Source organism: Tupaia chinensis, unplaced genomic scaffold (assembly GCF_000334495.1).
Source record: "Tupaia chinensis unplaced genomic scaffold, TupChi_1.0 Scaffold000617_1, whole genome shotgun sequence".
Taxonomy (NCBI): Eukaryota; Metazoa; Chordata; class Mammalia; order Scandentia; family Tupaiidae; genus Tupaia; species Tupaia belangeri.
In genome coordinates, this window is record NW_006160136.1 from 766,817 (window position 1) to 792,949 (window position 26,133).

Here is a 26,133-nt window from a genome sequence, read left to right on the forward strand (position 1 = left end):
AAAAAGCTAACCTTATTTTAGCTGAATTTTTAACCAGTTCTCCTGAAAACCTTGACTTTCTCACCACAAATGATGATTCATTCATTAATTTATTCTAAAATGTTTATTAAGTACCATGAGGGAACCAGCAGTTAGCGTAATGGCTATGTCGCTGGACTCCCACGTAGTCGACCGCGGTTCGTGTCCCGGACCCGGTGGCTTAAAACTCACGCCGGGCGCATGTGCGTGCGTGCCCAAGATCCCGAGAGGAGAATGGAGGAGAAGGGATTGCGGCGTGACCATCCCCCCTGGGGGGTGATTTCTCACTTTTTGTCTCTATGTCTCTCTCTGTCTGTCTGGCGAGCGCACGCGCCCTACAGTGAAAATCTCTCCAAAAAAAAAAGTACCATAATAAATCAGGCCTGGTCTTCCTAGGATCTTAGTGTGACTGCTAAGAGCTATAGCAGAGCTACGAATAAGACGTCATAGGTGTTAGACATGGTAGGAGAGAGTTACCACTATCAAAGGTAGGATTGAAGCAAATCTTCATACAGGAATTTGGCCTTTGGAGTCAGCTGGAGAGACAGGCTTTAGATTTGTGTTGTAGGTGGATGAAAAACAGTAGAAACAAAGAGACACGAAAGGAGATTAGAAAGAGAGTGATGTTTTCTATTAGCCGATAGATTTGAGTATAGCCAAACATGAGTGAAATGGTAGACTACAATGACTCTAAGAATGCAGTGGTGGTGATTGAAGATTTACCCCACGGTAGCGTGCTTTGCCCTATCATTGTCTGTCAGCTGTCTTCAAACTCTTCTTGAATTCGTACAGCCAAGAGTGGAATCTGCACTCACCACCAGAGGATGGATTTTCTTTCAGTTTTCCTTTCTATCTTTTGCCTTTGGCTCTTTCCTTTGAACGGCTCATATCCTTGGAGGCAAAAATTATACTTATAGCTTGGCAGAAACTCCTTCATTTTCTTTTCTTTTTTTTTTTTTTTTGTAAAAATTATATGTGCTCACAGAGATGTATTAGTGCCATTGAAATCTGTGCTTGTTGGTTTGTTTACCTAAATATATACAGTTGTTTGAAGTATTTTAATCAATAGCTTTAGGACTTTATTTTTTAACAATTTCTAATTTGTTTATTTTTAGAGAAGTTTTTGCTACAGGGCAGGTGTGCTCACTGGAGAGACAGAGAGACAAAAAGCAAGAATCACCCTTTAGGGCAAATGGCCACACCACGATCTCTTCTTTAGTTTCCTCTCAGGATTTTGGGCACACATGCACACATGCCCAGTGTAAGTGTTAAGCTGCCGGCTCCGGGATTTGATTTCCACCATGGTCTATTACATGGGAATCCAACGACATAGGCCCTTACATCATCTGCTAGTCCCAACGATTTCCAACTTTCTAACAATTTCCATTATCTCCTCTTTATTTAAAATATTTTTCCCTTTATCTTCTCTCTCATTTCTCCCTGCTTTTATGTGTACTCCACCTACCTTGGATCAGTCTCTAATATGGATATTCTAGAACATTGGGCAGGCCAAGTTCTGTCTTAAAAATCTCTTGACAGAAAAACAAACATATATATTTTTTGGAGAGGTTTTTGCTATAGGATGTGTGCGCTCACCAGAAAGACCCAGACAGACAGAGAGACAGAAAGGGAGAAATCCCCCCCCCCCACATACCCGTCCCCGGGGAGATCATACCCGTCACCGGGGAGATGGCCACACCACAATCCCTTCTCCTCCATTCTCCTCTCGGGATCTTGGGCACGCACACACACGTACCTGGCATGAGTTTAAGCCACCATGTCCAGGACTCGAACCGCGGTCAACTACGTGGGAGTCCAGCGACATAGCCATTACACTAACTGCTGGTCCCCAAAACAAACATATTTTTAAAAATGAATGTAAGGACATTTGGAGACACCCTCAGCATTTTGTCTCGTTGAATATTTTGTACAGAACTGGAACTTACTCTGTGTGTGGCAGTCTTAATGAGTTCTCTTTTACCTTCATTGAAGCATCTTTATCCAGTCCTATTTAATGTTTTAATTATAGTTATAAAGAAATATAGTTATATATATAACTATATATCAAGTTATAGTGATTTCTTGCCTTCTGTCTCTCTGACAAGCACACATGCCCTATAACAAAAATCTCTCTTTAAAAACAAACAAACCAACCAAAAACCTTGTAATCTTGTTATCTTGTGTATGTTCAATTCTGTCTGCTTTTTTTTCCCAGACATGGTCTTGCCACGTGGTGATCCCCCTGCCTCAGCCTCCCAGTTGGGACTACAGGGATGTGGTCCCATACCTGGCTCCTTTTCTAGACAGTGTCTCACTGTGTTGCCCAGCTCAACTTGAAACCTGTCGCTCTCCTGCCTCAATCTCCCCCAGCCCCTGGAACCACTAGCATAGGCTACCACCCCTGGTTCCTAGGTTGTACCAGGAATTGAACCTAGATATTCCGTGTGGTCCCAGCCTGTGGAGCGCAGCATCTCTGTAGGTATCACCACCAGGGCTGACCAAGCTCCATCCTGTTGAATAGCTGAATATGGTTAGAGAGAAATATGCCACCATACTGATGAATGCCCATTGATCATGCAACCTAAACAGACTCTCAGAACAGTCCAGAAATCTTATTACATAACTGATCCACTTACTCTTCTACTCTCCAAAACAACCATTTAATACCTTCTGTCAGCCTCCCAAGCATCCCATCTCTCACTTTCACTTCGCATTTTGCCTCAGAAATGTCAATAGAGCCTATGAAAAGAGCGGGTTGGTAGCTACAAATACTCCAAACTTTTCACATCTGAATCCATTCATTCTGTCCTTAAATAAATGAGTTGTCTTTGCATTCACTTAGGGTTAACTTTTCTTTTTTATTCCTATTTTGTTTTATTCCTCTTTATTTGTAAATTGTTGTTGTCAGTCTTTTAAATTGAAGTATAATATATATAAAAAGGAGCACAATTTATAGCTTAATAATTGTTTAAGAGATTTTTTTGCTATCGGGCTCATGTGCTCACCAAAAAGACAGAGATACTGAGAGACAGAAAGTGAGAAATCACCCCCCGGGGGGATGGCCACACTGCAATCCCTTCTCCTCCATTCTCCTCTCAGGATCTTGAGCACACACGCACACGCGCCCGTTGTGAGTTTAAGCCACTGAGTCCAGGACTTGAACCATGGTCGACTACATGGGTGTCCAGCGACATAGCCATTATGCAAACTGCTGGTCCCATCAGTTTAGTAAATTTTACATGTAAAAACCCATGTATTCACTATCCAGATCAAAATTTAAAAGGGTCCTATCATCACAGAAATGTTGTTATGTCTGTTCTTTCATTATCCTCAGAAAAGTACCCACAATCTTGATTTCTTTTGTCATAGTTTTGTTTTGATTTGAATAACTATAACTGGCTCCTTCGTACTCCCCTGTTACCCATTTCTAACCCCTGGCAACCATTAATCTACCCTCTGTTTCTAAAATGTTGGCATATCAAAATGTTATATACAAGAAATCTTACAATATATAATTTTTTGAAATTGCCTTTTTATTTGTTTGTTTATTTATAGTTTGTTTTGTTGTTGTTTTTTGCTGTAGGCTGCATATCTTTGCCAGAGAGAGACAGAGAGAGAGAGAGAGAAATCACTCTGCAGGTGGATGGCCATGCCACAATCCCCTCTCCTCCATTCTCTCTTAGGATTTTGATCATGCACACACACGTGCCTGGCATGATTCTCAAGTCAGTGGATCCAGGACTCTAACTGTGGAATCAGCCACATGGATCCAAATGCCTTAACCCCACACCACCTGCTGGCCTGAAATTGCCTTTATTTTACTTGGCTCAGTAGAGCTTCCTGAAGATTCATCTAAGTTATGTGTATGAGAGGTACTTTAATTCCATTTTTCTAAGACCTTCCTGAAGCACCTCAGTATTAGTTCATTCAAGCTCATTTTTGTCAGATTTTACTTTTGTCTTCTTACTTATTTGTGGGCTTTTACAAAATACTGATTCTAGTACAGGTTTGTTTGTCAGATACATGTATTGCATGTACCCTTTCTTGGTATTTTGATAATAGAAAGTTATAAACATCAATGAACCCCGAGTTAATAATCATTCCTTTTATGGCTAGCTCTTTTTAAATCATGTTTAAAAAAATTTTGCTTTTTCTAAGATCATGAAGTCTTTCTTAGTTTTCTTCTAAAAACCATATTATTATACTTTTTATGTTTATCTCTATGATCCATCTCATATTAATTGTGTATGGTGTGAGGAAGAAGTCAGAGTCATTTTTCTTGTTCAGCTCATCTGGCATAATTTATTGAAAAGACCATTCTTACCTACACTGATTTATAGTGACACTCATGATATAAATAAGGGGGTTATACTTGGTTCCAGTCTCTATTCTTTTCTATTAGTCTATTGTTCTCTCCTTAGAACAATACTATTCTATCTTAATTACCATGACCTCTTGATATCTAGTGTCATATATCCTTCCATTTTTTTTAATCTCTCTAAAATGTTTTTGGTTATTGTAAGTTCTTTTTATTTCCACATATATTTTAAAATAGACTTCTTTATTTATTCCAAGAAATCTTTCTGTATTTTCATAGAAAGTGTGTTGAATGTAGCTTTTTTTCTTTTTAAGGAGAATTGACATTTTAACAATATTGAGTATTTTATTCCTCATTTGAGTCTTATTTTTCATGATTTATTCATTCATTTAATTCCATTTATTATTATTATTATTATTATTATTATTATTTTGACCAGAGAGAGACAGAGAGGGAGAGAGAAAGGGAAAGCAAGGTCCAGGACTCGAACTGCAGTAGGCCATGTGGAAATCCAGTGCCTTTAACCACCATGCCATCTCCCAGCCCCCATTTAAGTCTTAAGTAATTTCTCTCATTAAGGTTTTCTAATGTCAGTATAGAAGCTTTGTTCAAATGTAATTCCAAGTATATAATTTTTATGCTATATACATAGTATCAATTAAAAATTTTATTTTAAACTGTCTGTTATTGTTATTTAGAAATAGTTTTTCCTTTTTTGGGGTGGGGGGGATTTTTGCTATAGGGCACATGTGCTAAGAAAAGAGACAGAAAACAAGAAAGTAAGAAATCATCCCCCAAAGGGGGAAGACCATGTCTAAATCCCTTCTCCTCCATTCTCCTCTCAGGATTTTGGGCACACACATACATGCACCTGGCATGAGGTTTAAGCCGCCAGGTCTGGGACTCAAACCATAGTCAACTATGTGGGAGTTCAACAATATAACTACTATGCCATCTGCTGGACCCTTTTCTTTAATTCTAATGATTTATTTTCTTTAGTGTATTTTTTGTAAGGTCTATATAGCAATCATGTCAACTTTTTGTTTTTGTTTTGTTTTCTTTTTCCATAGGGCTTATGCACTCTCCAGAGAGAGACAGAGAGAAATCAGTCCCCCAGGTGGTACGACCATGCCATAATCCCATTTTCTTCATTCTTTTCTCAGGATTTTTGGGCACACACACATGCTATCAGTGTGTTTTTCAAACTTCTGGGTCTGGCACTCAAATCAAACAGTCAGTTAGCTATGTGGGATCTAGTGCCTTAAGCACCATGCCACATGCTGACCCTTTGTCAACTTATAACATGAATGGCTTGGTTGCTTTCATCATTATGCCTTTCATTTATTTTTCTTGTCTTATTGCACTGTTTAAAACCTAAAGACAGTATTAGAAGAGATGATATTGGATATCTTTATCTCATCCCAAAATTAAAATAGAAAGTGTTTAGTATTTTACCATTAACTATGGTGTAAGTTGGATTTTCTTTTGTGTATATGAAATTCTATTTCTAGTTCTCATTTATTCCCAGTGTGCCAAGATATGTCATCATATACAGATGTTGGATTTATTAAATATGTTTCTGATGTTTTTTGAGATGATCCTATAATTTTCTTCTTTATTCTTTCAATGTAATGAATTATGCATATTAATTTTCAAATGGTAAACCTATCATACAATGTTGAAATCAGTCCCACCTAGCATGATACATATAGATGAGGGGTTATTCAAAAACTTTAGGGAAAATGAATATTATGAAAAAACTGTGCATGGATTTCAAAATATTTTGCACCAAAATAAGGTTGTATTTTAATTTCATTTTTCTATAAACTTTTTGAAGTCCCCTTGTATGTGTATGTGTGCATGTGTGTCTATTGTATCAATGTTATTTAAGAAGTTCATATAAATGTTCATGAGTAATAGTGGGCTATAATTTTTCCTTATAATAATGTCTCTGTCAAACCTTGTAAAAGAAGTATGCAAGCTTTATAAAATTAGTTGGAAAGTGTTCCTTCTTTTGTATTCTCTGGAAGAATTTTTACAAAATAGGTATTAATTCCTTACATGTTTGGAAAATTACCTGGAGTGGCCAATTGAAACTAAAGATGTTAGTGTGGGAAAGTTTTGTATTATGAAAGAAATTTTTTAGTAGATAAAGAACTATGCAAATATTTTATTTCTTTTTGTGTCAGTTTTGCTAAATCATGCTTTCAGCAAATCTGTCCATTTTCTATGTGCTGTTAAATTTACTGGCATAAGGTTGTTCATAATGTCCTCTCATCACCTTTTCCACTTTCTCACTTCCTCTCTATTGAGTCCAATGAGTCATTCCCACTATTTCACTTAAAATAAACATTTTTAGGTACAAATAACCATCATCCAACAATCTGATGGGCAATTATAAAAATAAGTTTTTATCTGACTTACTTATTTCTACCTCCTTATTGCTCTTGGTGGTTCACTGAATCTGTCTCAATTTTCTCTACTTCAGGTCATACCTACCCAGAAAATGTTGAGGATAGAGAGAATCCATAGAGAATTGCTACAGGGTGCATAGATGGAAAAAGAGAGAGAGAAAGAGCAGGAGAGAGAGAGAGATGGAGAGAGGGAATATGGGAAAGCACCCCCTCCCTACAGAGATGGCTATGCTGCAACCCTTTCTCTTCCATTTTTCTCTCAGGATTTTGGCATACATGAACACATGCCTGATGTGTTTTATAAGCTGCCAGTTCTAGAACTCAAACCCTGAAGTCATCCATGTGGGATTCAGGTGCCTTAACCACCATCCCACTGACTGGCCCCTTGAATACAGATTTTTAAGACATAATTTCTTAATTCACTACATATATAGTATTTTATTTTTATTGCTATAGCATATACCTATGCACATGCTGAAATCTAATAGGCTTTTTTAAAATCCAATATATTCATTAAAATCACTTTCCCTGCAAAACTAAATGTCTCAAGAGCCTGTAATCATATGGAATGTCAACTTCTCACTACTATGTAAAAGTTTTTCCCAGCCGAGAACAATGTCCAATATTCTTCCTTGTTTTTCTCTTTGCTGTGTATCACCAGCAAACAGGTCCCTCTCCACAACATAATCACCAGAACCTGTATGTTTTGTTTAATAGTTTAGTGCACACTTCTCTGTGGGTTACATTTTATTGCTACACTGGGAACTTAATGAGGTAATATGGATTACATACTCTTAAGAATTCTGGGCTGTCATCATCTGTTAAACCCACAAACTGGTCTTTTTTTAAGTGCTCTCTTTCTCAATAAAAGTATGTTCTGCTCTACATTCACCTCCACTGTCTCTTAAGGGGCAATTATTTCATTATCCACTACTGTCTCCTTAGTTATGTCTATAGAAATGCATTAAAAAGCAAATATTCCTGGAGCCAGTGGGTGACCTCGTGGTTAAGGCACTGGACACTCCCACATGACTAACAATGGGTTGAGTCCCAGACTTGGTGGCTTGCTTTTTCACCTCTCTCTTTTGTTCTCTCTTGGTCAAATTAAAATAAATAAATGAATGAATAATAAAATTAAATAAATAATTCTTTTTAAAAATGTAAGTGTTCTATAAATTGATTATTATAAAGCTGTGAAAACATCTGCTTCATTATCTAAAATTTCATTGGCAGGGGTATAAAGACTATCGAAGAACCAACCAGTAGGGGTTTGGGTATTAGCCAAACATTGCCATACTCTAGTAAGGACACTATATCCTTCTAAGGAGTATCTCTTTAGCCTCTTCCTCTGTGTGGATAGTCTCTTAGTCATTGAATGACAGGGAGATTTAGAAAGCATTCTTACCAGGTCAACCAGTAGTTTAGTGGTTATGGAGGCTGGATCCCACATAGCCAACCACCATTTGAATCCTGGCCCTGGCAGCTTGTAAAACACACTGGATCTGTGTGTGTTCCTGCCCAAAATCCAAAATGAAGAAGTGGAGAAGGGATTGTGGTATGACTATACTCCCCTGGAGGGGACTACCTCCCTTTCTCTCTCTTTCTCTGGTGAGTTTACATGCACTCTGGCGATGAAAGAAAGGAAGGAAGGAAGGGGAAGGGGAAAAAGAAAGAGAAAATGAATTAATTCATTCTGAGAATTACACTTGAGGTAGATATTGTTCCTTAGTCAAAGCAAGCATGTGAAATGATATCAATCTGCCATCCCAGTTCAAGGAATTGTGCTCCATCTCTGAGCTGATGGAATTATGGAAATCCAAAATTATGGCCCTCAAATGCCAGACTATCTCTACTTGAGATAGCATAATAGCCATCCCCTAGCCACTCACCCTGACAAAGCACAATGCAGGTTGGTTCCTATATCTTCAAACTTCCTTTGTCAAAAGAAAATTTTAATGACATGATTTTGAAAATAATTAATATCACATGCTATTAGCATCATCTACCACAATCTCTGCCTTTTTCTACCCAACTGCCTTTTAGAGGTGCATTTTTGCAGCTTTCCTGTATCTCTATTGACGTTCTGTGCTTGATAAGACCTGAACAACTCTTGTTCTGAAATTTGTATCCAGTTTTATGAATGTTATGGCAAGGACTGGTAACACCAATTAAAAATCTAACAGCATAAGGACCAGCAGTTGGTGTAATGGTTATGTCACCGGACTCCCATGTAGTTGACTGTTGTTTAAGTCCCAGACCCATTGGCTTAAAACTCACACCAGGTGCAGGTGCGTGAGTACCCAAAATCCCAAGAGAAGAATGGAAGAGAAGAGATTGTGGTGTGGTCACCTCCCCGGGGAGTGATTTCTTGCTTTCTGTCTCCCTGTCTCTGTCTGTCTCTCTGGTGAGTACATGCACCCTATAGCAAAAGTCTCTCTTAAAAAAAATAAAAAAGAAAAGAAAAGAATCTAACAGTGTAGTGGTAACTCCAAATGAGCCAGTCTCATCGATTATTGTAGGCAATGTCAAAAATTGAAATGTGAGAAATTCCTTGACCTTCCCATGTTTACAAATAATTAAAATAAAACATTTCCTCATAATAACTATATAAAATATGTTTGTTTAGTTTTGCTTTGATAGGAAAAAGTAAATGCAGAACTAATAATCTAGGGTTTTCTATTTATGTTTCCACAGAAATAATCAATGATTTTACAGTAACAGAAACAATTTGACCCAACCCAACTAGGCAAAAAGACAATTCTTTTCTGTTCTCCCAAGTTTTTCTCTTTTTATGTAACTATCTTGGTGAGGCAGTGTCTAGACTTCTTGGAACAACTGATGCAGTCTGGAATTTATTCTGTGGGTTTGAAAACAACTATTCAATGCTCCTACGCACTCACATGTAAAAATCAGTACCTTCCAAAAATATAAAAATTATCAAGCTGTTATGGCTAAGGAAAGAATTGTATGGATTCATCCATACAATAGCATCTCTTTGTAATGTGGTTCCTATCAACTGTTATATTAAAATTTTAAAAGTGCAAAATACATCATTTGTATTCCTAAAAATAATGGCCTTTATTTTCTAGCTTTTGAGAGACATCACTAAAATAAATGAATTGAAAGGATATACATCTTGCTGTGGTTTTAATAAGTAATGCATGGGATTTTATTAAGTCAAAAATGCAGAAATGTTATCACAAGTCATTCTCTTAGTCCTTTGTAATGTGTTAGCTGGGTGAAATGAAAGCATTCTCCGAGGCACCGAGATCTAAACAATGTTTGTGCAGTCTGGATTATTAAGTCTTACTGTAGTTTATCTGAGCTGTTAAGGAAATCAAACTGTGCGTGCAGAGAAAGTTCAGAGTTATTTGTCACCAATTACCTAGGCTGCGAGTTGCATTTACACATAGCCATAGTCATTTCCTGTAAGCACTTGCTTTTAACTTCATAAGACTGTCACTTCTTGAAGCTTTACCTTAGAAAACACAGGTCTACCACAGAAAAGCTCTACTTCACAAGTTCATGCAGAAACAATAGTCTTAAGGGACATAAAACTTCATAGCAATGACTTGTTTAAAATAATTCTGTCCTTAATTTTCAAACAACTTGACCAAACTCTGTGAGGCTTTCTGTAACAAAAGAAAAACAACTGAAGATATTTGTTTTTTAATTAAGAGATACACACATAAAAACACTCAACACATTGAACTGTATGGCTCTCATTTATACTATTAAATCACTATTCTATTCAGAAGAGCAGCATAAAATTAAGTTACCAAGCATATGAGGTAGCACTCCTAGAAGAAAAATAGGTATTTTTAGTATAAAGTGAAAAAAAAATATGGAAAAGAAATAACAAAAATATAAGCTAATGGCATGTGATTCTATATTTCTTAGTTGGAAATCCAGCTATTAAGGCTCATTAATTAAAAAAAAATCAATATCTATATTGCATGGTAATGATCTGAAAGAAACTCTTAGAACCTTATTTACTTAACTTTAAAGGTAATAAGATTACCTTTGAGTAGAAAAGTGCTGAATCATGTGTCAGAATAACCATTAGGACCAGCAGATAGCATAATATAGTCATTATGTTGTTGGACTTCCATGTAGGCAACTGTGGTTTGAGTCCTTAAAACTTATGCCAGGTACATGTGTATGCATGCCCAAAATCCTAAGAGGAGAATGGAGGAGAAGGGATTGCAGTGTGGCCATCCGCCCTGGGGGGTGATTTCTCGCTGTCTCTCTGTCTGTCTCTGTCTGTCTGGTGAGCGCACGTACCCTATACCAAAAACCTCTTCAAAAAAAAAAAATGCTTCTCATGAAGTACATTACCTGAAAACTCTTTAGTTTGTCAAGAAAAGTCGAAATAATAAAGTAGATTCTCATCTGAACTAATACACATTGCTCTATATGCCCACAGGTCATGTCCTTGACTTCTAATTTGTAGGTCTGTCTCCTTATGTATGCAGACAGTGGAGTGGGAATAGATCGGAGTACTGTCCTGCAGATGAATGCCTGGGACATCATTTTATGCAAAGGACACACATATTTACTTAGACCCAGTTGCCAAGTGTGGAATTACCAATACTCAAATAGGACCAGGGGGGAGCACAGTGGCTATGCAACCAGTCCCATATGGGAAAGATTCTGGGTTTGTATCCTGGAACCTCTGTTAGCCCAGCAAACCCACACCATACATTCCTGTGATCCAGGCTGACAGAGACTGGAGTGGAACATGGTTTGAAGCCCTTTTTAGGCTGTCCCTCTGTGTCTATCTCTCACTCTTTCTTCCTTCCTCTTCCTCTCTCTGAAAGAATAAATAAGTGAACTTTTAAAAAAGAAAATACTCTAATAGGAGGGATTTTTCCTTTTACTAGAATATAATAAATCTCAGAAAACCAGTGTCAGTTCTACTTAGATACACTCATAGTTGCTATAGATATATCCCCACACGTTATAAATCTGCTAGGACTTTTAAGATTGAATTGAAGAAATATTTTTTAGTCAGTGTCCTAGAAGATGATGGATTATGTAGCATTGCTAAAATGCACTGGAACATAGAAAGCTTCTCTCTCAATAAAACAGGTGATCTAAACAAATAATGCATTGTAGGGGATACTAAATGAAAGGATATTTAGAACCTGGGCCACCTTCACCTGTTGCCTTCACCCAGATCCCACATGGCTGAACATGGTTTGAGTCCCATCCTGAGTTGTTTGAGAAACATCCTGGATGCACGTATGTGTGTGCACCCCCAAATCTCAGCAGTATGGAGAAACAGAGGAGAAGGGATTGTGGTGTGACCATGCCCATGGGGGGATGCTTTCTCCCTCTTCCTCCCTCTATGTCCTGTCTGTCTCTTCAGCTCTCTCACTGGCTAGTACATGCCCTCTGACAATTAAAAAAGAGATATTTAGAGTATCTAATACAGAGACCCATCACCTATATGAAATGGCCAGTGAACTATTATCTATAACATACTCTGTACAACCATTTTATTGACAAGGCAGAGTCTGCCATAGGGTTCTAGGTATGAATTGTATTTACTGAGATACGATTCTAGGCTTCTGTACTTACTTGAAAATTCTATAGCAATTGAATGCTTGAATACTTCTTGTCCACTCAAAGGACACAAGCCAGATGCCAAGCAGAGTTGGCTAAATGATTAGATTAAAGGTTATGCAAACACATTGTGGGGTTGGTGAAATTAGTGTCTATAATGAGCTCAGAGGTATCAATAGCTAAAAGTCATGTAAGATTTAAATAGAAAACTTAAAGTTTTCTTCTTGTATACTTTTATTTGGCCCTACTTACTGAGTACCAGACATTACTCTGTGTATTGAAAAATGCAGAGAAAATTAAACTTGGTGCATATCTTTACAGCGATGATAGCCCGGACAATTTTAATAGACATGATGGGAAAATACATATGACAAGTTACAGAATCTCTGATAATTTTTGACTATAAAGGTAAATTATTAATGTCACCAGGCTGTTCAAACAATTGCCCTTGGTCCAAATTGCAAGATAGTTTTTATATAGATATAAATTGCACTTTTTATTAGTAGCAACACACAGATTATAGACAACAGTTATGTTCATTTGGTTTAAGGTTATTTTATTAAGACTATTCCAGTTTTAGCAAATAGATACAGAACAGTATTCAGGATGGAGATGGATTTATTCCAAAATTGCTTTATTGCTGTAATTCTCTGTAAATATTAAACAACCATCACCAGTGGATTATTCTCCATTAAGACATTTCCCTTGATTCAAAATTATCATGCCTGTTGGATACTGAAAATGCTAAGGTAGACAAAATATAGTAATTTAAATTTTCCATATTTATACATGGCCTTAATATTTTATCTCAGCAAATGTACAGAAGAACCAGATACGATTTTTCATATAAATTATTCCTCTAATCTTTGTGAACTGAAAAACCTGTTTCATTAGGTGATGTCAGGCCTGATATATTGTGATATCGATCACATTTAGAAACTCAGAAATATAGTTGATTCCATAGAAAATTCCATTTTAAAAGAGTACAACTTTGAATCAACAAGAAGAAAGTGTGTTAGAAATAGAAATATAGGTCACACTTCCTACTACATAAGTGAGCATGCAATTTCTCTGGACTCCCTTTCTTCATTGCAAAAAATACTTGTAATTCTCAACACATATTTATATAGTGTACCCATAATATAATGTACATAATATATGTACAGTGATTTTAAAAAATTTGGAGATGGAAGGAGATGGAAAAAATATATATACTGGCAGTGATATAAGAAAGGAATGGGAAAAGGGAACAAAGGAAACTTCAATATTATTCATAACATTCTATTTCTTTTATAGTAACAAGAGGGAGGGAGGTTAAAAACAATAATATTTTCTGATTCCGAATGTGGCTAAGTATTTCTTACATTATTCCTCTACTTTCTTTTTGTTAGAAAATGAATTACCATGAACATGATTAATTCATTCATTCAACAAATATTTGTTGAGAGCCTGCTATGCGATAGGTGCTGGCACTAATATGGAGAGCATCACCCCCACCCTCATGGAGTTTGGGTTTAGATGTGAAATGTTTGGGTTTTCATATGTTTAGAAGGACAAATGAGAGGATGGAGTATATTAACTTGTCCTGATGCTGCAGAGTTTGGGCTGCTGTTGGTCCTGAATCAGTAAAGCAAAGCTCATTCCACTCTTACAACGATTGCCTTATTTTCAGTCGAAATAGAGTTTGACGAATCATGCATTGGCCTTGGCCACACCTAAAAAACCATCTCATGTGGTAGCTAATGTTTTGTCTGGATAGAACCCCAAGTTCACGTGGTGTTTTCTTTGATTCCCTCTAGTATATGACTGCTGCGGCTCCTATGCAAGGGACCTACATTCCCCAGTACACGCCTGTGCCTCCGACAGCTGTTTCTATTGAAGTAAGTCCATCCCTGTCTTATAGAAAGAGCTTAGGAGAAGTAAATTTCCATCACACATAGTACAGTCTCCTGTAATCTTAGGAATCCTCGTGTGTCATTTTTGTGCTGCTCTAGAATTGGAAATCGCAAGCTCAGTCTATGGAGGTATGCACACTTACTCAAACACACATCAGTCTTGCTTTGCACAGGAAATGAGCTGATCCTCTACACAAGTGGTTGGGGAGTGTCATTCTCATATGTAGAGAAAAGTCAAGAGACCGCATCACCACTCAATCAAATGTTAGCCACAGAGAGTCGTATGTAGGAAGACAACATGAGCTGTTTCTTTAGTGTTTTGTTACTCAAGGAGTATTCCCGGGACCAGCAGGTGCCATGGTGGGTAAAGTGCTGGACACTCCCACATGGTCAACTGTGGTTCAAGTCCTGGACCTGGTGGCTCACTTTCTCACTTCCTCTCTCTCTGTGTGTCTCTCTCTGGTCAAGTTAAAATAAATGAATGAATAAGTAAAATTGAAAATAAAAAATTATTTTAAAAAAAGGAGTATTCCCTGCACTACATCAGTGGCATCATCTGGGAACTTACTAGAAATGCAGATTCTCAGATACTATCCAGACCTACTCAACCTAAATTTGTATTTTGAAATAACCCCTCAGTGATCTAGATGCACATTAAAACCAAAGACACTTGTTCTCAAACTTTTCTGTACATTTAAATTTTTGGAGAAGCCTAAAAATTGGGGGATTTCTAGATCCTATCATAGATTCTGACTGACTAGGCTTGGGTATGGACTGGATATCCAGATTTAAAAGATCTCAGGTGATTCCAATATGTACTAAAGATTAGTAACCACTGCTCTAGTGGATGAATCTTAAGCTTATGACTCCCTACAGACAAGAAAAAAAAAAGTTGAAGTAAGAAAAAAGTGGACATCATAAGTGATGATGTCATCTTGTCTTTAATGGATATTTTGTTCTTTTCCTTCTTTCCACTGAGCTGAAGCCACCTCCTCTATACATCATTTTATTGGGTAGAGTCATTATGTCATATAGAAAAGGAAAAGGTATAGAATTGTACAGACAGTGGTAGAACACATAGATATGAATTCTCTCTGTGTCTGGTCATTAATTTTTTTATTGTCCCTTTCCCCTTTCTCTTGATGCATGTGTGTATTATGGTCACAACATATTTATTTTTCTTTCTTTTAGAGATAGTTTTGCTGTAGGGCACATGCACTTCCCAGAGAGACAGAGACAGGGAGATAGAAAGTGAGAAATCACCCCCCAAGGGTGATGGCCATACTGCAATCCCTCTCTTCCATGGTCTTCTTGGGATTTGGGGCATGTACGCACACATGCCCAGTGTGAGTTTCAAGCCCCAGGTCTGGGACTCAAACTGCAGTTGGCCACATGGGAGTCCAGCAACATAAACATTACACCATTTGCTGGTCCCCACACTACATTTCTTAACATACGCTAGGAATCCTCTAGAATATATATTTTTGCTATTCTATGAATTGACCAGCAACTTGCGTATTGGCACTACTCCATATGAAAATCTCATTCTCTCTCGCTCTCTAGAACTACAGATATTGAAGGAGACCTTCACAGACCAAATTGGATCCCTTAAAAAGTTGCTATCTGATTTGTTTCTGGTGTGTGAGAAATATTTGCCCTTATCAAGATTTGGGAAAACACAGAGTTTAACAGGGCCATTATGTAGTGTAAGACTCCTGGGAGGTCACAAAATGTTAAGTCTTTTTATGTGTTCCAGACACATGGGTGCCTAATAATGTGTCATATGAAACAGGTTTTCATGGGCTTTTCAGAATTTCAATAATATGTGATCAAATTACATGTTCCTTGCTATATTTAGCTATCAGAAAGCAGCTACAGTTTGAGAAAATTGAGAATCTGTACCTTCTAGTGTATACACATACACATGTGCCTGGCATGAGTTTCAAGCTTCTGGGTCCAGGACTCGAACTACAGTCAACCATGTGGGAGTCCAGCACCTTAGCCACTACACCACCTGTTGGCCCCACTGATTCCTTTTCTATGTAAAAGTAGTCATTGAATGTTCACAGTAACCTTGCAAATATATGTTGGTGATATATTAAGAGAAATATACAATAGCAAATAATAGCACTTAGGGGGAAAAAGATTGAATGACTGTAGGGAGAATTTCCAGATTCTAATAGATCATTTCAGTGCTCATTCATTAGTGGTGAAGTATTGACCAAGACATTTCTAACTCAACATCACTACAGCTATGTAAGGCTCTAAGTAAAATCAGGAGAATATATTCAGATAGATGCCCTCCTTAAGGCTACTAAAGGCAGGGAAAAAAGAAAAAACAGCACTCGTGCCTTTCTTGGGACCAATACATGTTCTCTAATGATAACCAGCTTCAGAAATCTCTTATTGCTGGCATCTGTGAGAAACAAGAGATAGAAAGGGTGAAGAAAAAATAAACAAAATTAAGGATGAGATTTTACTTTATGTTGTTTTAGTTTTTATTTCTTTGAAACTTCTAAATATATTCCAGTTCATAGCTTGAAAAAACAAAGCAAAATAAAGTTAATTAAATTGCTGAAGAGAAAACTTATTTAACAGTGTTCTCATAGAGGCTTTCCAAACTTTGATGTTGATTTTTACTAAGGTCAGAGTCCATTGTCTTGACAAGTGATGTAGGCTCGGTACATTAAACTACCCTGGGGAAGTATTTGACTATAGTATTTTTATAGAAATCTTGAATCAATTTTTTGATTAGTAAGTTGTTACTTACTAATGACTGTATGCAACCATGGTTTAAAAGTTCCATGTATGAGGGACCAGCAGTTAGCATAATGGCTATGTCGCTGAACTCCCATATAGTCGACCACGGTTCAAGTCCGGGATCCAGTGTCTTAAACTCACCCTGGGTGCGTGTGCATGTGTGCCCAAGATCCCGAGAAGAGAGTGGAGGAAAAGAGATTGCGGCATGGCCTTTTCCCCTGTGGGGTGATTTCTCGCTTTCTGTCTCTCTGGCGAGCACACGCGCCCTATAGCAAAACCTCTCCAAAAAAAAATTTAAAAGTTCCAAGTATGAGCATAAGTTCCAAGTATATTTCCTGACCATTGGACTACTCCAAAAACTTCTGATAGCAAGGCTTTTTGGCGTTGCATGAGAATGAATTCCTCAGCCTATATTCAGAGGTGCTTGGGTTTGCCTTTCAGTAGCTAACATGGCTTCATGTTCCTAGAGAATTTCTACTATAGCCAAATAGAAGAGTGGGTATAGACAGTCCATCTAGAAGAGGGCCCTTTGCTAAAGCAAATAAGGCTTTGTGTTCTTATTTACCTCCTTAGGGTGTTGTTGCTGATACCTCTCCCCAGACAGTGGCACCTTCATCCCAAGACACCAGTGGTCAGCAGCAACAGATAGCAGTGGACACATCCAGTGAACATGCACCTGCATATTCTTACCAACAGTCTAAGTAAGTGTGGGCTATGCCAAGCTCTTTACATCAAAGTCATCCATCTTGATGTCACTCACACTGTATCTGTTAGCTTTGGCTGTGATATGAACCATGCTCAACTTAGTGAAAGCAGTAATTGAGCTTCTGATTATGTGGGTTGGGAATCTGGGTTGACTTCAGATGGATATTTTTTGATCGTGACTGGATTCAAATACCTGGGACAACAGTTGATGATCCGCGCTGCTCTGCTTCTGGGTATCGGCTGGCTAAGGTTGGTGAGGGGAGCAACTGGGAAGGGACTGAACAAACCCCCCAGCAGGTTTACTCATGAAAAAGTCTCAGAATTCCAAGAGGAGCAAGAAAGCAAACTCAAACGTACCAACACTCGTTAGTTCTGTTTGTGGCTCGTATACCACTGTCTCTCTGACCAAAGCAACTCATATGGCCAAGCAGTGTCAACGTAGGACCTTACTTAAAATCTTGATACAGAAATAGGCTGTATAATCATTAAAAAAAATTAAAAGTCTATAGTAAATATTCTTCAAAAAATTTAACATTCTTTTTTCCAACTGGATAATGAGTCTGCATTTTACTCTCAGTCTCCTTACTCTTTTATTTTATCTCTCTTTCTTTCTTTGCCAGAGGACACATGTACTTGCCAAAGAGAGACAGAAAAAGAGAGGGAATGTGAGAGAGCACCCCTCAGTGGGGCGTGGCCATTTACAATTCCTTCTTATCCTTTTCTCCAACCAGTTGGGATTTGGGGCACCCATGCACATGTGCCTGATGTGTTTTACCAGGCACCACAGCCAGGATTCAAACCACACAGTCATGTGGGATCTGGCTCCCTGGGCCAGCCCAAGTCTCTTAAACGAAGATAGTAACACTGTCTTAACAGGGTTGCTTTGAATAGACAGTTAACTGTTCAAGTTAAAGGGTATTGTAAAATACAAAGTAACAGAGAATACCTTCTTATTCAGGAATTAAATGATAAAAAAATTAAGTAGTCAATATTCTTTAAAAATCCTTAAATTACTCATAAAGCAAAGTATATTTGACTTTGTATTGAGTAAATATGTAGATTAAAGAGTGAGAGCTTTTTACTGAAAACCAAAGGAATTAACAAAAAGAAAGTCTATATACAGATGTCTTGTCATACAAACCATTTAACTTCGTAGATAACAATTAAACCTCTGGTGAATAAAGAATTCCCAAATGATCCTGCCTGTCAGCCAAAGGTGGCTTCATTTCTTTATCATCATTTTTCTTGTTAAAGAAAAAAAATTATTTTGACAGTAAGGAAGACTTTACTCAGGACTCTTGCAACCAATGTCAAGACAATCACAATGGGGGAAAGAGCTCAAGCTAAACTCAGAATACAACAAAAACAGGTAGGGATTTACAGTAAATCAGCAGAGTGAGGGGATTAGTGAATGGTAAGTTACTAAGAGGAAACATCCGAAGCAGGGAAATTATTGCTGAACAGACTTAACGGAACTCTTGCTGATGGCAGATCGAGAACCAATACAGTAAAGATGGGAAAATGAAGAAATTGCTCAGATACTGACAGTGTTCAGCTCCCAATGGTAGGGAATTCTCTATAAATTGACTTAGTGAGATTCTTTTTGCCCTTTTGCAAAAGGACATGTATACTTGCCAGGGAAGGGTATTGAGGAAGCATCCTTCATGGGGCATAGTGACACCACAATCCCTTCTCATCCTTCTCAATTTTCACGCATGCATGCGCATGCATCTGATGGGTTTCTCAAGCTGCCAGGTCCAGAATTTGAATTGTGTAGTCATAACAATTGCTCTATCATGACATGGGCTGGCCTTCACAAAAAGTTTTAATAAAAGTAGGCTATATATACCTGTCAAGATGAGAACCAAGGTCTAGGCCTAGTCAAGAAGAAATCTGAGTAGTCAAAGATTGGTCAAGGAAAGAAAAAAATCAGATATTAAATATTAGCCAAGGGGAAACACAGCAGGAGACACAAGTGGGGATGGGAAATACTATGTACGGTCAATTTTTTTTTTTTTGAGAGATTTTGGCCATAGGGCATGTGTGCTCTCCGGAGAGACAGAGAGACAGAAAGTAAAAAAAGTCACTCCTCAGAGGAAATGGCCATGCTGCAGTCCCTTCTCCATTCTCCTCTTCGGATCTTGGGCACACACGCACATGCATATGGCATGAGTTTCAAGCTGCCAGGTCCAGGACTCAAACCACAGTTAACTATGTAGGAGTCCAACGATGTGACCATTATGCCATCTGCTGGTCTCTGTATAGTCAATTTGATTGGGCCATCAGGTGCCAGGATACTTGGTCAAACATTATTATGGGCATTTCTTTGAGAGTATTTTTGGATGAGATCAACATTTGAGACAGTAGGCAGAATAATGAAAATTGACTGTTCTGAGGAAGTTAGACACTTGTCTTTCTTTTTTTTGGAGAGGTTTTTTCCTATACGGCACATGTGCTCACCAGAAAAACAGAGAGAGACAGAAAGACAAAAAGTGATAAATCCCCCCCCCAGGGGGGATGGCCACAATCCCTTCTCCTCTGTTCTCCTCTTGGGTATGCACACGCGTGTGCCCGGCATGAGTTTAAGCCACCAGGTCCGGCACTCAAACCACTGTCGACTACATGGGAGTCCAGTGACATAGCCATTACACCAACTGCTGGTTCCAAACCACTTGTCTTTCTAAGGAAGTTGGCCATTATCCAGATGAAGACCTGAATGGAACAAAAATATTGACCTTCCCATGATTAAAAAAGGAACATCTGCATGATGGCTTGTGCCTAAGCACTGGTCATTGGTCTTTTCCTGACTTAAAATTGTTATAGTCAAATCAGTGAGAAATAAGGGGACATCAAAACATAGCCAAAAAATAAGAGGACATCCAGACATTGCCAGATTTATTGGAGTTTATTGATTAAGCCAGCAGCATACAGGAGGGACTCATGTCTCTCAAAACCCCACAGCCCAGAGTGAAAAGAGAAGGGTGCTTATAAAGGCAAAGATCACAAGTTTTCCTCCCCCTGATGATGCGATGATTATGAGGACAAAGTGTGGTGGGCTTGGAAGGGTAGGGGGCATATTTTACAACCATAAAATCAAGCAAGATGCATCACAGAGGCAGAACATGCAGGTAAGCAGGTTAATCATACCTAAGGGTAGGTTCCATCCCCTCCTAAACACAATGGCATCTCGATGGTCTCCACGGCTCTGAGCAAGGTCCAGTGATGGGCGATTGTATCTTAACACAACTAGGAGGAGTGGGGTTTAAAGACAATAGGAATATTAATTCACTCTATTTGCTCTTAGGCCAAAGGAGAAGTCAAGTTTCTAGTCATAGGAGTTTAACAGTTTATAATGGAGGAATGACTCCATCCGCCTGCTTCAAAATCATCCTGGAATATGGGCTCTTCTTGGATCTCGAGCCTGCCAGCTCTGTAACTAGAATTTATACTATCAACTCTCTAATATCATATTTAAAAAAATCTCAGGCTGGCCTGTGGTGTGGTTGTTAAGGCAACTGGATCCCCCTTGGCTGACTATGTGGTTCAAGTCCTGGACCCAGTGGCTTGAAAATAATAATAATAAAAAAAAACATGATGAGTGTGTGTGTGTGCATGTGCATGTGTGTGTGCGCATGCACGCACGCACATGCGCGCTCCCATAGGGAGAGAGAGGACAAGGGATTGTGGCATGTCATTCCCCATAGGGGATACTTTTTCACTTTCCCTCTCTCTCAACCTTGCTTTCTCTATTGAGTGCATACACCCTCTGCCAAAGTTAGGGGGAAAAAGAAAAGAAAAAGCTCGCTCTCTCTACGCACACACCCACACACACACCACACATCATTATCCTGTTAGCTTTGTTTTTCTGGAGAACACTGACTAATACAGAGTTTGGTACTGAGAGTAATTCCAGAACAGAATTTTAAGGATAAGTGATCTGAATTAGTGCTAGAGCTTCTGGAATTGAATCTGAAATCGGATTGTATTTAAGATACTGATGACTACTATTAGTAGCAAAGAGAGCACCTCTAGTTCATAGCATGATCTGCCAATAGAGATATGCAAAATGTCTGCATTGGATCATCCTAATCAACCTCTTATAAGAAGCAAGGATCTCAGCTACTGTATTTCTATGTGTGCCTTGAAAGAGATCTCTGTCGCTTTTAGCTGCAATGATGATATTGCTGGAAAATTAAACCCAAAATCTTATCCTGTGACTGGCTGAATTATAAAACCATTTGAACTCCCAGTCTTATAGGATGTCTACTGGTAAAATGAGAACTTAGATTGGGAAGGAATATGATCCTGAAAGTCAGAATAGCTATATGTGGGAAGAATTTCATGAAGCTGAGAGAGATGAGCCCCTAAAATTCATGGAGTCTTTTTGGCAGTAGGAGTGGTCTCTCCACCTCTGCCAGAAGGTACTAACCCTGAATTGTCTAAAGAAACTGTAGTGACCTCTCTAAGAAAGTTGTCACTATCTTAGGGACAACTTATATTGTCTTAAGACAATGATGAGTCTCCTTAGAACCCACCCTTATCACACCTCTGTTTTTGTACCCACAATTAGACTCAAGTCGCAGTCAGCTCACCAAGGTGAGGTGCAAAGAGTGCTATATAAGAGGATGTGCAATACACTTCAAAAGAACTACTTGAGTTTTCTAAATTACACAGGTAGAAATTCAGATAACATGTGGGAATGAACATTAAGGGTGTGGGTTAATACTGGAAGAAACACAAAGTTGGATTGGCCTAAATTTATTAATATAGGCTCACTAAGCAACAGTTTCTGCATTTAATGTTTACAAGTTGGAGAGTTATAAAAGGCTCTAACATTTTGGCTGAATGAAACACGGACCTCAATGTGGCCCACAACGAATTAGTTGGAAATGTCATATCTGCCTTGGTTTAATCTAAGGAAGGGATTCAAAGGCTTAGGAAAATTGAAATGTTAGAGTAGATTTGTCATTTAAAACCTACTCACTCACACTGAAGTAGGTTCCAGAAGACTACTTTTTACCAAATATATGATTTGTGATGCTTCAGCATCCTTGAAAGTCTTTGTGATTTCTCTCTAAATAAGATATTACAATGGGAACTGCAATACTTGAATTATTGGATCGTCAGAAAAGTCATAATACATTTTTTAATAGAAAAACATAGAAAATACGTTATGACTTTTCTAATGACCTAATAAAAAACCTAAATGCAGTGACAATAATTGGATCCCAGGGTGGTAGTGGTCAAGTGCTCAACCACCAAGAGCAAGGTGGAGATGGTTACTGCAATAGACAGAAGAATCAAAGCAGTGATCACATTTTTCTGATTCACTCAGACCTATGGCAGTGGCCTGATTATCATGGTATTGTTCTAAAAGTAAAATAATATGAAAGCCTACTAAATACACAACATTGCTTTTGGTCAAGGAAGTCATTTTGCAGCAAAGTGTGACAGTAGCCACATGTTCATAGAATTCACTGCCACATTCCCCATTATCTGAAGCACCTGGCTTAATAGAACGGTGGGATGGTTTTGTGAAGACTCAGTTACAGTACCATCTGGGTGGTGATATAATGCAAGGCTGGGTGAAGTTTCTCCAGAAGGTGGTATATGCTCTGAATTAGCTTCCAATAGATGGTATTGGTACTCCCTTAGCCAGAATTCATGGGCCCAGGAATCAAGGAATGAAAGCCATTTTTCTCAGTTGAATAGCTTTGGTAAATGTTTAGGCAACTGGAGCTGGGTCTTGCAGGAAGTAGCGATGTTCTAGTTTCAAAGTAACAGCGTGACGAAAGTCCAGATGTGATAAAGCTCAGAGTATTGAGGAAGAGAAAGCAGAGTAGAGAAGTGTAAAAAAGCAAATAGCCCAGATTCTAATATCAGGTCCTTTCTCAGGGACTTGAGCATTTCCTTTGTTGTGCAACTGCATTTCCAGCTGGAGATGGCATTGAATTGGGATGCAATGAGAACGGACAATTCTGTTATTACAATGGTTCAGGGAGCAAAGGAGGAGTAGGAGGGAGCAAAGGTCTGAAGTATGATGATGGCAGGCATAATGGAAAGGAGGGTAAAGGATAGACTGAAGGAAGAGAAAAAGACAAAGTAGTCTTTAAAATTCAAAGCAAAACAGTGGAGTTCGTGCTGCCACTACCACAGGTGATGAGAGCAAAGACCAAAAGGGGCTGATGTCGAGAAAGAAGAGGAAATTAATTCTATGAAATTTTATTCCTTTAAAAATTTGAGGAAGTCTGAGTCTGACCATATAAAATTTTAAGTCCTTGAATGTATTCAATGCAACATCCTCATGTGCTTTGGGCATTAATTCTTGCAGCTGACAATGCTGAATTTTCTAGACAATAAAACTCAAGGAATGAAATCTTCTATCCAATGTATTCATAGTGGTAGAAATTATGACAAGGATTTCCTCGTATGAAGGAATTGGCTTTTGTCCTCCTGCAAGGAGGTAAGTTGCAGGATGTTCCACAGATCATGTGACTTATTTCAACATGCCAGAAATGAAAACACTCTGGAACATGGAATCTTTTTTCCTTCTCTTTTCCTTTCTATTTTTCTTTTCTTTTCCTTTCTATTTTTTTCTTTTCTTTTCTTTTCTTTCCTGTCCTTTCCTTTCCTTTCCTTTCCTTTCCTTTCCTTTCCTTTCCTTTCCTTTCCTTTCCTTTCCTTTCCTTTCCTTCCTCTCTCTCTTTCTTTCTCTTCTCTACTCTCTCTCTATCTTTCTCTCTCTCTTTCTTTCTCTCTCTCTCTCCCCCTACCTGCCTACCTATTTATCTATCTATCTGTCTGTCTTTTTTTTATAAGGTCTTTGCCATATGGGATGTGCACTCACCAGAGAGACAGATAGAAGCAGAGAGAAAGTGAGAAATCACCTCCCAAGAGGGATGACCACACCATAATCCCTTGTCCTCCAGTCTCATCTCAGGATTTGGGGCATGCATGTACATGAACTCTGCATGATTTTCAAGCCATCAGCCCCTACACTCAAACCTCAGTTGGCTATGTGGGAGTATAACGCCTTAACCCATTGCACCACTTGCTGGCCCCAACATGTCATATTTCTGATGTGTGACACATGAAACCACTTGAATTGCCTTGTGAACATTTTTTCAAACCTGCCAAAAAATTTTAACAGGTTTATATTCTCAGCCTCCTCTCTTTGACATGATACCAAGTGTTAGAGTTTTTTTACTTGAAACAACAATGAAATATTGAATGCAGCAGAAACAGTATCCTAAGTTTAATAAGTTTATGGATGGCAATCCCTCCCAAATCACTAAGAAAGGAAGTAATTAATGTGACTCTATCCAAGTTTGTATTGATTTTGAACCCAGGGATGCTGACCTGTGCTACAGAAAGACATTAGTCTTCAGAACCATAAAAGGAAGATATCAGGAATTGAGTTTAGCCTTTGGGTCATGCAAACTGGATTCTTTTTCAGAGGTAACTGTCACCAAGAAATATTGAGGGATTTAAGAACATCTGCAGAGACATTTATTAAATGAACATTCATGGAAAAGTACTAAATGACTTGGTACAACTTAATGCTAGTTGTTCTATACCTACCCTTGTGTTTTAAAATTATCTGACCAAACCGTACATGAAAAATTCACTCAAATTAGAATTGACCATTGAAGCCACCAAAAATCTACTCCATGACGATTGGTTTTGAGGTCAAGCCACAAGCAGTATCCTAAAGTTATAGGTTATAAATTTCCCTACATTTTTATTTTATCCTTGCTGTTCTAGTAAAATGAAGACTACCCCCTAAAATAATTTAGCCAATCCACTGTTATCTTAAATACCTCAAATTTCACAAATGGCAGCTTATTTCCACCATCATTATGCTAATTAACATTTGACTACTTTCATCAGGGAACCCATTTCTAACACTCATTATGTTAATTGAGATATGGATAGCTTAAAGTACCTCTGGCCTTTCTCATTAAATGTTAGCTGACCTCCTGTGGTATGTGAAATTCTGATTAGGGCAGCTGAGTGCCCCTGAAAAGTAGCTTAGCCTATCACACATACCCTTAACACCAGGATATCTATACTAAAAATATTATTAAGTAAATTACAGACATCACAACAGAGGGTGGCAGAAAAAGGCAAGTTTGGGAAATATAAATAATGTGCCTATGAATCAAGAGGCTATTTTGGGAATATATCAGAAAATATTTTAATATCCCAAATTCCACCTTTTCAGCTGAAGCACAGGGATTCACAGTTTGTATTTATGTTTATTTTTTTGTCCCCATTGTTAAAAGAGGCTGTTAATGCAAAAATGATTCTGTATTTTTATTGCAGAAGCAGAAAATTATAATTATGACTTGTTTTGAAAATTTTATGGAAATTCCAATTCCCATCCACATTATCTTTTCTTTCTCTTTCCTTCCTTCCTTCCTTCCTTCCTTCCTTCCTTCCTTCCTTCCTTCCT

The 26,133-nt window shown here is 38.2% G+C and overlaps 1 protein-coding gene across 6 annotated transcripts in view; it reads left to right on the plus strand.

Moving 5' to 3' along the window:
* RBMS3 (RNA binding motif single stranded interacting protein 3) overlaps positions 1 to 26,133 on the plus strand; it is a 638,647-nt gene that overhangs the window by 606,281 nt on the left and 6,233 nt on the right. For 4 of the 6 annotated variants that reach the window (XM_006158950.2, XM_006158951.2, XM_027775939.1 and 1 more), the window contains 2 exons: positions 14,118 to 14,198; positions 17,547 to 17,674. In XM_006158950.2, coding sequence (XP_006159012.1) covers positions 14,118 to 14,198; positions 17,547 to 17,674 — 209 coding nt within the window. Of the gene's footprint in view, positions 1 to 14,117; positions 14,199 to 17,546; positions 17,679 to 26,133 lie in introns of those variants that run through there. The other 2 variants (XM_027775940.1, XM_006158953.1) reach the window with 1 other exon arrangement.